The sequence below is a fragment of the Phycodurus eques genome, chromosome 8, assembly GCF_024500275.1.
Source record: "Phycodurus eques isolate BA_2022a chromosome 8, UOR_Pequ_1.1, whole genome shotgun sequence".
Taxonomy (NCBI): Eukaryota; Metazoa; Chordata; class Actinopteri; order Syngnathiformes; family Syngnathidae; genus Phycodurus; species Phycodurus eques.
Window position 1 is genome coordinate 23,520,063 of NC_084532.1, and position 13,314 is coordinate 23,533,376.

At 42.0% G+C, this 13,314-nt stretch overlaps 1 protein-coding gene across 1 annotated transcript in view; it reads left to right on the forward strand.

The window, feature by feature from the left end:
• Positions 1 to 11,315: 11,315 nt before the first annotated feature.
• Positions 11,316 to 13,314, forward strand: part of tle2a (TLE family member 2, transcriptional corepressor a) — a 49,660-nt gene continuing 47,661 nt past the window's right edge. The window contains 1 exon segment of the mRNA XM_061683588.1: positions 11,316 to 11,870. Coding sequence (XP_061539572.1) covers positions 11,847 to 11,870 — 24 coding nt within the window. The 5' untranslated portion in view covers positions 11,316 to 11,846.

Sequence of the window (13,314 nt, forward strand, 5' to 3'; positions counted from 1 at the left end):
AAATCGCAAGAATGAACAAACAGTCTAATACCGCAATCAGTAGATTTAGATAGTAATAGATGGTAGCAAGCTGTCCAGTCCCCGAGTTATCAAAGCATGTCCATACCATGATACTCCCACCACCGTGCTCCACAGCTGTGCCACTTTGTGTATTCCTCCCAAACAATTCATGTGTCCACAGAGTATGTTGCCATTAGTGCTCTTTAGCAAACTTCAAACATGCAGCAATGTTTTTATTTTTTTATTTTTTTTATATAAACCGCAACAGCTTCCTCCTCGGTGTTCTCCCATGAACCCCATTCCTGTTTAATGTTTTACGTATGCTAGACTTGTCGACAGAGATTTCTGTACTTCTTTAGCCTTACACTAGGGTTCTTTTTCTCACCTCATTGAGCATTCTGCAGCATGCTAATTTTGCATTGGAAAAAGATCCAAAATAGAGTTTTTAAAAAAATATATATATATTGTAATATTGCAAGAAGTGTTTTTACTGATGAAATGGAAACAAGAAAATGTGTAGTATGATGGTTAAGAAAAGAATAAATTGAATTCAAACAACACGAGAATACATCGGTAATTTTGTGAGTATAAAGTTGTAATTTTGTGAAAGAAGAGTTGTGAATTTTTGCCCCCCCCCCCCCAAAAAAAAACCTGAAGTGTTCATTACAAGAAAAAAAGTTGTAATTTGGCCTGAATAAATGTGCAATTTTACAAGAATAAAGTCACAATATATACAAGCTAAATAAATAAATTACCAATTTGTTTTTAAATTTTCCTAGAATAAATTGTGGATTTTATGAGAATAAATTCTGAATTTCTGCAAGGAAAAAAAAAACCATCCTTCTGACAAGGTCATAATTGTCTTCATTCACTTGATATAAAAAGTCAACACACCCCTGTTCAAATGCCAAGTTGTAGATCGATAAACCAAGCTAAATCTTTTCTAAACCTTTACTACCATTATTAACGTAACTTCTACAATTCTATTAAAAAAACAAATATTTTTGAAAGGGGAAGTGAGCTGAAATGTGCTGATAAATCTGCTGAGCTTCATTCAGGGTTCGTCAGAGGCTTTTTAAATGGTGGCAAATGTTGTGGGCTGACTCCCATTTAACGTGTTTGGTTTCAAGCAAAGTTATTCACTGACTTTTTGTGAAAGTTGTGCACCCACATCTATTTTTACATTGCTTTGCCTCTTTTACTGCATACTGATTTAGACTTTTCACTTCCCACGAGCGAGAGAACAAAATAAATAAATAGGACTTTTTGTACAGAAACCAGCCCAAAATCTTGAATGGTGAGAGGTCACATAGTGAGAAGCGGTTGTAGAGATGAGGGCCCCGACCCAAACCGCAAACCAGCCGTGTGTGACGAAATGGCACGGTTGTCGGTATTTTGGTGCATTTGAATCGCATGCTTTTAAAGGTCAAAGATCATTGTTGAGCTTTCGCCAAAATTGGCAAATCCCGAAGCTGTCGACTCCCACTAGGGGACGAAAGAGGATGTGCAGATAGCTGTCGCTGCAACATGTTTTTAACATTTGAATGCTTGTAACATTTTAAAAAATTCTCCCCCCAAAAAATGACATTATTCTTATAAGATTATATATATATATATATATATATATATATATATATATATATATATATATATAAAACCAATAGTGAATGCCTGTGACCTTCGATCCCTCAGGCGGCACTGCATCAAACACTGACAGTAAATACAGTAAATACAATTCGGCGCTACATCCGTAAGTGCAACTTGAAACTCTACTATGCAAAGCAAAAGCCATTTATCAACAACAGCCAGAAACGCCGCTGGCTTCTCTGGGCTGAGCTCATCTAAGATGGACTGATGCAAAGTGGAAAAGTGTTCTATGTTCCAACAAGTCCACATTTCAAATTGTTTTTGGAAATTATGGACGTCGTGTTCTGCGGGCCAAAGAGGAAAAGAACCATCTGGACTGTTATGGACGCAAAGTTCAAAAGCCAGCATCTGTGATGGTATGGGGCTGTGTTAGTGCCAATGGCATGGGTAACTTACACATCTGTGAAGGCACCATTAACGCTGAAAGGTACACACAGGTTTTGGAGAAACATATGCTTCCATCCAAGCAACGTCTTTTTTCTGGACGCCCCTGCTTATTTAAGCAAGACAATGCCGAACCACATTCTGCACGTGTTACAACAGTGTGGCTTCGTAGTAAAAGAGTGCGGGTACTAGACTGGCCTGCCTGCAGTCCAGACCTGTCTCCCATTGAAAATGAGTGGCGCATTATGAAGGAGACCCCGGACCGTTGAACAGCTGAACCTGTACATCAAGCAAGAATGGGAAAGAATTCCACCTACAAAGCTTCAACAATTAGTGTCCTCAGTTTCCAAACGTTTATTGAATGTTGTTAAAAGAAAAGGTGCTGTAACACTGGTAAACATGACCCCGCCCCAGCTTTTTTGGAACGTGTTGCAGCCATAAAATTCTAAGTTAATGATTATTTGCTAAAAACAATAAAGTTGATCAGTTTGAACATTAAATATCTTGTCTTTGTAGTGTATAGGTCAAATATGATGTGCATATCACTGTATTGTGTTTTTATTTATGTTTAACACCACCTCCCAACTTCATTGGAATTGGGGTTGTGTTTAATATGCAGTATATGTCGCTAGTACTATATATTACTTCATAAGAAAGAAAGAAGACTGTGAGAAGGAGCACCCTCAGTCCAATCTTTCCCTGCCCTTGGCCTTGCGTTTATGTATTTATATATTTATATTTTTTTTTTATGTATTTACACTCACTCGCCATTTCTCTCACCTCATGTCTTTCCACTTAGCCCTTATGTCCTTATAGATGGATGGCAGGTAAAAAAAGGGAGGGGGGGGGGGGGGAGAGACACACACGTCTCATGTGGTACGGCGAGGTAAACAACCGCAGGGTATGTCGCTCCTGGGACTCAAGGTTGAGATGTTGTCATCCCGAGAAGGAGCAGCAACTCTGGATACATATGTGCTGTGCTTATTATGAACATAGTGTACTTAATTCATTTGGCTGCTTCTTGTGTTTGCGACTTGGCCACCGGGGGGCAGTATAATAAGTTATGCAGACACAAACGAGGAATGGTTTCACAGTTACTGTTGTTTTAGTCATTCTTCGCAAAGGATAAAGAAAATATGCCTGTAAGTATTATCATACTGTTTGTCTACGTGTGTTGCTGTACCCTTTCCCTTAAAATATACGTTACTTAAAGGGGTGTAACACTGCGACTAAGGATGCTATTCGTTATCCCGTCTGGGGTGTTTTGCAATGTGTGTGAGCATTAAGCTAGCGGAAGGCAAAGTTTTGTGGTTGTTTTAAATACACACCATGTGTCACATCTGTTTGATATTTAGTTTGACAGTAAACCTCAAGTGGGCGTGGCATTAAACATCTTGAAGCTTCTTTCTGAAGAATTGTTCACTATCTGCCAAACTGCTGCTTGTTGTGAAGTGAGTTGATTTGAGTTGACTGCCACCACACAGCGCTCTTATCTCAAAAGTTTGCTCACAATTCAAAATAAAAAATCCACCCCAAGAAACTCTCAAATCGGGTCACTCGTATCCCAACGGACCACTGTACTTCAAAACTACACAATGTACTTAAAACTAAACAAATTTCACTACAAGCGTCATTGTAATATGTTGGATTGTATATTGGATGTTTTAAACATACATTTTATTTGTACTTGTAACTGCTCCCACAGGTTTTCTTTTATTTCCGACTCTCCACACTTGTGAACACCATTTTGTGTCAGACTTGCTCGCTCTCAACAGTACAATAACACAAATTACACTGTCAACATGGTCGCATACCGTTTCGCCTTCTGAACACAAATTTAGGAGTAGTTAGGAGGACGTTTACATGTTTTCGTTTACACATACATTTTTGGAGCAACATGTTCTCGTCCTTTTATCTAAACTCGCAATCAAGAACTTCAATTCTCTCCGGTTACAGTTAATTTACTGACCCTTTCGCATAGCGCTATTGGTACTCGTAGCACACTTTTGAGAATCACTGCAAGTGTGAGTTTTTCGGCCTGGCGAGTCGAAGCTGAGAAGTAGCCAAGGTCTGTTGGAAAAGGAGAAAAGTAAGATGACTCAGGATGAGAGGCGCATGACAACGCCCTGAGCAACAAGAGACTGGGTGTGGATGCTCGTCAGCCAACAGAAGCCTCCCAAAAACTCTTCAGATGAATTTTTCAAGCGTTCATAGGAGCTGCTCGGACATTGATTGGGAGTTGGAACCTCTTCAAAGTGCCCTAACGACTATTCACGCAAATAACTACACTGTTTGAAATTCCTGCCACTGTCAGATGTATTTTTAATGAGCGCTGGCTGTAATGAGGCGGACAGGGAGGGGTTTCTTGTGTACTACTTTTACCCACACTTTGTCAACAGCACACACACGGTAAGTAAGTGTCTGTAAAGAGGCAAAGGAGTGAGACCTCTTCATGTGGCTGCAGGAGCAACTGGCAAGTCTTCAAGGCGAAGAGCAATCAACCTGGAACCACAAAACCACACACGCACGAAGTCAGAGAGAATACGGGAACGGTGCTTTGAAATAGAAACTGGATGTTCCGCTTCACTTCTGTGCAACAACTTAATATCAAAAGTCAAAAGAGACGCAGGAGATGAAGGTGTATTAGGTCATCTAGTTTCATGTATTTAGTTTCATGTAATTTTACAATAATTTGAAAGGATATTGATAAATGTTACAAGTCAAATTTTTTTTTACTGTGTTCAGAAATGTATGTTACTAAAATAAAGTAATATTTTGTGTTTTATTTTGTTTTTCAAATGAAAATTTCACTTGATTTATTTTGTGATAGAAAAAAGGAGACAAAAAGGTAGTAATCTTACATGAATTAAGCATCATATTTCTTGAAAAGGAAAACCTTTCCATTTTATATAGTTGTATAATTTCCAAAGGCTGATTTATTAATTTTGTAAATAAATAATATACTCAGGATATTTTTTTGATGGACCTAAAATGTTTATATAGTTTTAATAGAATTCGTGCGAGGGTAAATTCAGATTTGTGTATTTAAAAGGAAATACAACAGAAATAGTCTTCTATTTCTACCCACAATAAATCAATTAAAGAAATGTAATTGATTTACAAGAATAAAAACATTTTCCAGGATTTTTTAAATTGTATTTCTTACTATTTCCAAATGATTGTTTTACTCATTTACATATGATAAATGAGTAAAAATACTATGAGAATTAATTTCAAATCTTACAAAATTATTCAAACTTTTCAGGGGGAAAAACTATTACTCTTCAGAGAATAAAATCTAGTGCATTTCTAAAATTCTTAACCATTAAAGTAAAAAAAAAAACACGACAATAAAATAATAATTAAAAAAATAAGTATTATATTTTGATGGTAGGTCTTTTTTATAACATCGTTCTCAGTTGTGAAGAGCTGAGCAAGCAAAACAATAGTGACTAATAGCAGTTCAAACACACGCACCTTCCAAAAATATGCATAAATGTGTTTGCATTCATTCTGGTCTGCATTCTAATGACCTGGCCTACACCGAAGGCGCAAGCCAAGCTTTTACGGCCATAACTGCTCAGCTATTTTAGTCCACGAGGCCCCCTCGAGGCTTCATGTGTGTGCGTGGGTATGTTTGCATGTGGCTCCCATCCTCATAGCCACACGCGAACATACACTTTCACCAATATGCTTCTATTTTCCACTCCACTTCCATTCCGCCAGGCTTGCTATGACTGTACTTTGGCGACGCCGTGTGGAGCTCCTGTGCAATTGCAGACTACTACCGTAAAAGGGCGTCCTCGTGTTGTGAAATGTCGCAAAACAAGCAATCGAGCGATGTTGAAGCTAGCTCGTTAGCAACAGTTTAGTTTTGGGTTTTTTTTGGGGGGAATTTCGGCTTTAACTGTGACATCACAGCAACATAAGCAACTGTCCTCCGCCTTCAGCAGGTAAACTCAACATAAACCAGCAAACGTTACAGTGTGGACTGGTTATTAAACATTATTCGACTTTTTATTATCATGGACATAGGCTATTTTGCTTATTCCAATTAGATACATGACTTTTTTTTTGGCATAACGCCACTAGTGACAATTATATACAGGTTGGGCCAAAAGGAGGTATACACTTATAAAAATAAACATATTTAACGTTTTATCTTGCCATCTTTTCTATTCTACATACTTCTCTTTCCTACCTCCTGTCTTTCCTTCCTTCTTTCCTTTCTTACTTTAATCCATTATTCCATCCAACCACCTTCCCATCCTTCCTTCCTTCATTCCTTCCCTCTGTGTTGTTAATTATAATAACTTTATAAATGTAACCACCACCTTGCACAATAGAAATCAACAGAAAGACCCACAGAAATAAGCCACAGAGTACAAAAAAAAGGACCAAAAAAAAAGCTCAGTAACAGTTCTGTTTATTTCTATCACTGCTCTTGCCATTTATTCATGATAACCACCACCTTGCACAAAACAAATCAACACAAGGACTAGAAATAATCCACAAAGTCAAGAAATTAGTAGTTTGTGTGAAAGAGCGCAGGCCAGCAGGGGACATGACAGGGAGGGGGAAACCTCAGAAAACTCTGGCCCATCCTCCACCACAAAAATAAAACAACACAGAAAGCCAAAGAACAAGCCAAACTGGTGTAAATTAAGTTCCAAAGTGTATTTCTTGTGAGTTGCCTGTATTGTGCTCGCGCGGTGCAGCTTCGGCGTTCAAGGCTGAACGGTGCCGCACTCCCCCATTCGAAGACTGCGGTGTGTCACTCCTTTGTTCTGTTCGGTAAAAGGAAAAGTTCATCTCACCCTTTGTGACGACGAGTCTCGGTTCGGAGAAGGGAAAAAAAAGAAAATTAAAACTATGAATAAGTGTTGTCATTGAAATGAAGTGTGTTGAACTGAAGTGTCTTATCGCATGGAGACTGGCGAGTGGAAAACAACATTAGGGGGGGCCTGTGTACTGGAATTCCTGAGGACCCTCATTCACATGGCCGTGGGCGTAAATGCGTCTGTTTCATGTGGGCACGCATGTGCATGTGTGTCACTGGGGGTATTTATTTGTATTTGCCTGTGTGTGTGTGGGGTGGGGGGGGGGGGGGCTGTATGAGCTGCTGCTGATGTGGGTCATTACCCCCTTCTTTTCCCCAAGGGGCCAGGCAGTGGGAGCGAGGAGGGGGCGGATGCTGCATGATGTGTGTGCGTGTGTGTGTGTGTGTGGCTTGCATAAGGGTGGGGTTGAGGTTGTGTCCCCAAGGATCTGAGACCAATAAATCACTGCGCCGTCTCTGCTCTGACACCCATCTTGTCTGATGGAGGACAGCGATGGTGGGAGTGGGGGTGAATAGGGGAGGGTTAGATTAGTAAGGGGGAGTGGGCAGACGGAGGGTTTCTGTTTGTGTGTGGGGGGGGCTCCACCATAACAGGGCTGTGGCCTTGTCTTCCTGCCATTTTTGACCCCGTCTTAAAGGGCAGTAGTGGTGGAGTACAAAGCGCAGTGCAGATACCACAGCAGCTTCATAATGTATGACTTAACCGCATTAAAAAAAAAAAAAAAATGGGTTGCTGCTGCCAAGTGGAGACTGTGGAGTGTCGGGCTGCAGTGTCCAGCGCTAAGGCACAGCAACAGCGTGAGGTAGCATTAGCATACGGGTTTATTTTTGGCATTTGTAGCCATGTTTTAACAATGACAAATCTGCTGATTAGGTACTTGAAATAGTTCCTGCTTTTGCCAGTGGAAAAGCATCAATCGATGGTTTATTTGTGTCAACCTAAATAGAAATAGAAAAAGTTTAGGATTGATTGTTGCGCCACCGTTTTTCCCATATAAACACATTAGTGGCTACTGCTTCATTCTGAATCTCTTGAATGTTGTTGTTTGGGCTTTACATACAACATCTGGCCACTATTCTTCTACAAGAGTGATTCTCATAGTACAGGGACTCCCTCCAGTGGTATACGAAAGAATCAATGAATTAAATGTTCAAAATGCAGCCAATGTTAATAGCTTTAACTTTTTTTTTTCTCAAATCCAGTACAGTCAATTTTTTAAGTACATTTCAGTTGTGTTTAACTTTTTACATTCAGTACATTTACTAGTTTGTTTTCTAATCTTTATTTAGGTACAACTTTTGTTTAACTTTTATGTGCTATACACTTTAATTGAATCATTAAGTACATTTTTAAGTACATTTTTTGGTCATAATCTTTTATGTTCTTTTATCAGGTTTGCAAGATAATTTGTTTTGAAAATGCCCAGAATGTCCTTCTTTTAATCTACTATATTAATCTATTTTTCCGCTTGGCAGTTGTGATGGGCGAATTTCTCCTTATTATTCGACAATCTCAGTGTGTACTTCTTTTTCAGGATTTTGTGTATGATGATACTGTCTCCCATTGTCACACTCTCATTCTGGACTTCTTTGTCAGACTTTTCTGTAGCACCCTGCTATCATGCCTCGTCACTCTCTCACACTTGTGCTTCTTTTTCATGATTTGTTTTAACATGTTGTTGAACACTTTCTTTTTCAGACTTTTGCGTCGCATGCGGAGTGAAGAATCGGCTTGAAATTGCTGGTTAAATTTGGCAAGAGGCCAACCGTGTGTCTCCAACTAATTCAAGAGACTGTTGGAGGAGATGCAATGTCGTGACCGCGAGAACCAACCAACCAGTAATTTACGCAAATGCATTTTTTTTTTTTTTTTAATGTGGGCCTCACGGCTCTGAAGTTCTGGGTTTGAATCTTTGCATGTTCCCCCAGTACTTGGGGTTTCTCTGGCTTCATCCCACATTTCAAAAACAAGCATGTTAGGTTCATTGAAGACTCTAAAATCGTCCATCAGTGTGAATTTGTGTGTGAATGCCTCTTTGTCTATATGTGCCCGGCGATTGACTGGTGACTCGTCCGCTGTCATAGGCTCCACATCACCCATGACCCTAATGCCTCTCGCGGCCCAAAACGATCGAAGTGGACCATCGTCCAAATATTTCTGTGATTGAGTGCCACACACGCGCTGTAAAAGGGAAAAACAAACAAAGATGATAAGAACACCAGTTGCCAGGCGTGCGGGTGCGATTCACCGACTGTAATTTTGTGTTCACGACTGTCCAGTTGCGGTTCGGCGTGTCGCTCGGTGTGCGGCAGGCTCGATGAGGACAAGCGCCGGGTGGGTGGACGAGTGGAACGGTGCGGGGTTTACCGCGGTCTCTTTATTGTCACACCTTGTATGTGCATTTGCAATGGCGCAGTCCAGGGTTAAATCACAAACCCGTCAAGTGAAAACTGACTGATCCCCTCGCACCGTGACACCTTGGTGTTTATTGTTCGATGAAGTCATTTGCGGAGTTCTGTGGGAATCAAACTGGCCTCGTTCAAAGACTCCCCGTGTGCTCCCTGCATTCCTGCGCTTCAAGTTGTGATTATGAAGGTATGCAGGCCTCTGCTCCTCCTCCTCCTCCTCCTCCTCCTCCACCTTTCCATTGTTTTGACCCACAGGAGACATGACACCTGCATGCAGGCCAGCGTGTTTACTCACACTCGGCATCCGTGCGTCGCAGAGACCCGCGCGCCTTTACGATCTCGCACGGGCCACCTAAAACCCCCAAAAATCTCCATTGCCATTGTTGGCTGGACTTTGATGTCCCTCACTTGTGTGGGGGAGAGAACCTATTTAACCGCTGGAGTCCGGCCAACACACACACACACACACACACACCTTCATCTGACCTGCCAATAGCAGTATACAGTGTGTGTCCTTCACTTATCTTTTGTATTTTCTATATTATTTTTGCCCCTCCCCGCCCACCACCATGTCACCCGCTCCCGCTAGCATGCGAGCCTTCCCGTGCACCCGGCCGCTTACACACCGCGTGAAGCCACTTTCCATGCGTCACATTCCTTCTCTTTGACATTATTCTAATAAATGTGATGCCGCAATTGGAGATGTTGTTGCATTAAAATTCAGCAGAGTGTAAAAAAAAAAGGCAATAAAATGTGTCCTCTTTCTCCATCTTTTCCTTCCACAATCGCCCTCGCCTTTCTTCCCCTTCCATTCCCTCACACACACACATTTTTTTTCATCAGAGATGTGCACTAACCCCCCCCCCCCCCCCCCCCCACTGACTCGTCTTTCTCAGCATCCCCCCTGCTGTCCTTCATCCTTTATTCTCTTCCTCCTCCCTCCCCCCTCGGCCTCTCTCTCCCTCTCTCTCTCTCTCTCTCTCTCTCCCTCTCTCTCTCTCTCTCTCTCTCTCTCGCTCTCTCTCTCTCCTCACACACACACACAGTTGTAGCCACACACAAACACACACACATCTATATTTTCCAACTCCACCTCTGGCAGGTTGTGATTTCCACTGTCAGAAATTGCTTTTTCAATATCTCTCTCTCTCTAATTATGAGCCCCGCTAAAGGGGTCTTGCCACCAGAATACCAATTTTCTACAATTTATTTCCCTTCTTGGCTGAAATAATTCTCGTGTTCCAGTCTGCAACAATGAAGACATCACGCGTGTGTGGTTGTGAGTTCGTGTGTGTGTGTGTGTTCTTGCTACATTATCACCAGTGGGCCCTTCCAATCCTTCCCTTGAGGTGGTGATTAGCAAAACACAAGCATGGGTGGAGGTGGGGGCGGTGATGTGTTGATGTTGATGATGATGCACATCTTTTTAGTCTTATCACCACGCCAACAAGGACAAAATGTAAGATGTTCAACAAGAGCGCCGTCAAGCTTGTGGCGAGAAAAGCGGAAAACCACCGAATCGCAATATACAAACCACCACACCACCAAGCACCGCCCCCTCGTCGCCAACAAGGGGTTAACTCAAATGCACCCCCTCCCTTTTTCTTCCTCTTTATCGACGTGCGGGAGCCCTGCGCTCCAATCAGCAAAAGGACAGCCGAGCCCCACGTGGGCTTACCCGTCGCCGATTGGCTCGTTCCACCAGCTCCTCGGCCGAGCCCCACGTGGAGATTTTCATTCAATCACTCCTGAGAACAATTCCACGGAGCCTCGCCCCCCCCCCCCCCCAATTTAAATAACCGTGTTTTTTAATTATGCGGACTGATCTAAATTGCATTTATGTAAACCTAATTAAATAAAAATCTCAACTTTTTTTTCTCTCGTGAAATAGCGATATTGACTTGCACGTGCAGCCTTGCCGTAATATTTAAACCAAACTATGGCTGTGTGTGAGCGTGGGGGGCGTATTTAAGCCCCCCCACCACCCCTCCTTCCTTTAAGAACTCCTATGTTCTGTCCCATTGAGGATGAGAGAGGGGGAGAGGGAGTGTTGTGTGAAAGGAGTGCAGGCCAACGAGGGAGACAAAAGAGGCTGCGGCTGCATTCAATGTGCTGCTGTTGTGTTGCGTGTCCGTCTGCGAGCCGCTCCTCCTCCTCTTCGCCAAGAAAGAAAGAACAAGAAAGAGAGAAAAAAGAGAGAGGGGCTAACCGATATCGCTGGACCTATCCTCAAGTTTTGGGAGACTTTCGTGGAGAGGGACCAACCCCCTTCGTACTGAGGAAGTCTTCCAAGCAGGACCGGTTCCTTGCTCCCTCCTGCCCCGGCCCTCACGCGACGAGAGCGGGGCGGCGGGTGCTCCGGGAGAGCCGCGATAGTCGGAACAAAGGAAGGCGAGAGGAATGAGCGAGCCCTCGGAACAGCTTCCTTGCCAAATGTCCCACTAAAAAAACAAAACAAAAACAAAAAATACAAAAGCTCTCCTCGTATTGCTCGAGCAAGATTTTCCGCCTCACCGGGGGACAAGAAGGACAATAACCGTCCGGAGACGCACGTTTTGCCGGCACAATGTTCCCTCAAAACCGAGCACCGGTGAGTAGGAAGTGTCCATGAAACGCTATCGGAGCGGTGCTCGTTTTTTTTTTTTTGTCTTGTTTTTGTTTAGGTGTCCGATAAAGGTCAGTCTCATTTCGTTAGCCACAGACCAGTGAATGAGTGAGGGGAACTTTACAGACTTGGGTGCCTCCCCACCACAAACCTGGAGCTTTAATTCCACACTATATACACGATACTGGAGTGGAATGATGGTGGGGATGAAGGGACCATGCGTGTTTGTCCTTTTGCTCTGATGCCTGAGAGCGAGGGAAGTGAGTCAACTCGGCTTGTTGACACATTCTCAACTATCTTTTAAAAAAACAATTATATATTTTTTTTACCCCCGCCCCCTCTTGAAATCATAATTGTATGTTTAAAAACATAGTTGTACTGTCGGAAACCGTAAATATCGATACAACCGTTTGACAAGGTGTCATAAGTAATAGTACAGTCGTGCCTCGCCATATCGCGGTTTCAATTTTTGCCGGCTCACTGCATTGTGCATTTTTAATGTAAATTTCGAATTTTACATTGCAGTATTTTTCCGCAGACTCTCGTAGCAATAAGTCCGAGCCAGGTAGGAAAGTGCGCGTAAAAGACAGAGAATGTCCCAAATTTGGGATCATTTCACACTGAAAGAAGATAAAGTTAAATTCGTGTACTGCAAACCAGAACTAGCTTACATTACAGCATGTCTACGTGCCGACACAATTATATAAACATTAGCTAATTTTAAAATAGCTTACCGCTGCTAGTTAGAATGTATCGTAATACCCCCACAAGTGGTCAAGCATACACACTGCTGCCAGTGCACTTTCAATCGTTTTATTGAACAAATGCGAACAAAATAAACACATTAGCATATTCATACACTCGCTACTAGCTCCTACAGCCTAAACTGACACCCAGGGACTCAACAAGCAGACTGGCTAACTAACTCCCATGTAACTCAACTGGCCAGGCCCCACCTTTTAAAGCGACACACATTCAAAGTCACAGATACTATAGTCTAGATGGTGAAGTGGAAAAAAATTATACCTCCACGTACCTCACATCCATATTTTGTATTGGTATTATACATTAAACTTGCAAAGATAAATTATAAAATAAATATTGTCGTTACTTCACAGATTTTCGTACACACAAGAAACCACTGTATAATTGTTGTTTTACTTTAAATCACGTCAATAGTGCCCAGAAAACCATAAATATCAATACTACCTAAAAGGATGCTAGCACGATGTCTTTAGCATCGTTTGACTGAGTGGTGAAGTTATTTTTAGCCCTTAGCATGCCACTTATTGGCACCCTGCTGTTGAGCATAGCACCTGAAGCATGGGCATAGAATTGATTGTAAATTCTGAGCAACAACGGGAAAGCAAGCCAGATCAGGGATTAAAAACCAATCTGTGGTCATTCAAGAGGCTTTTGTTTTAGGAGT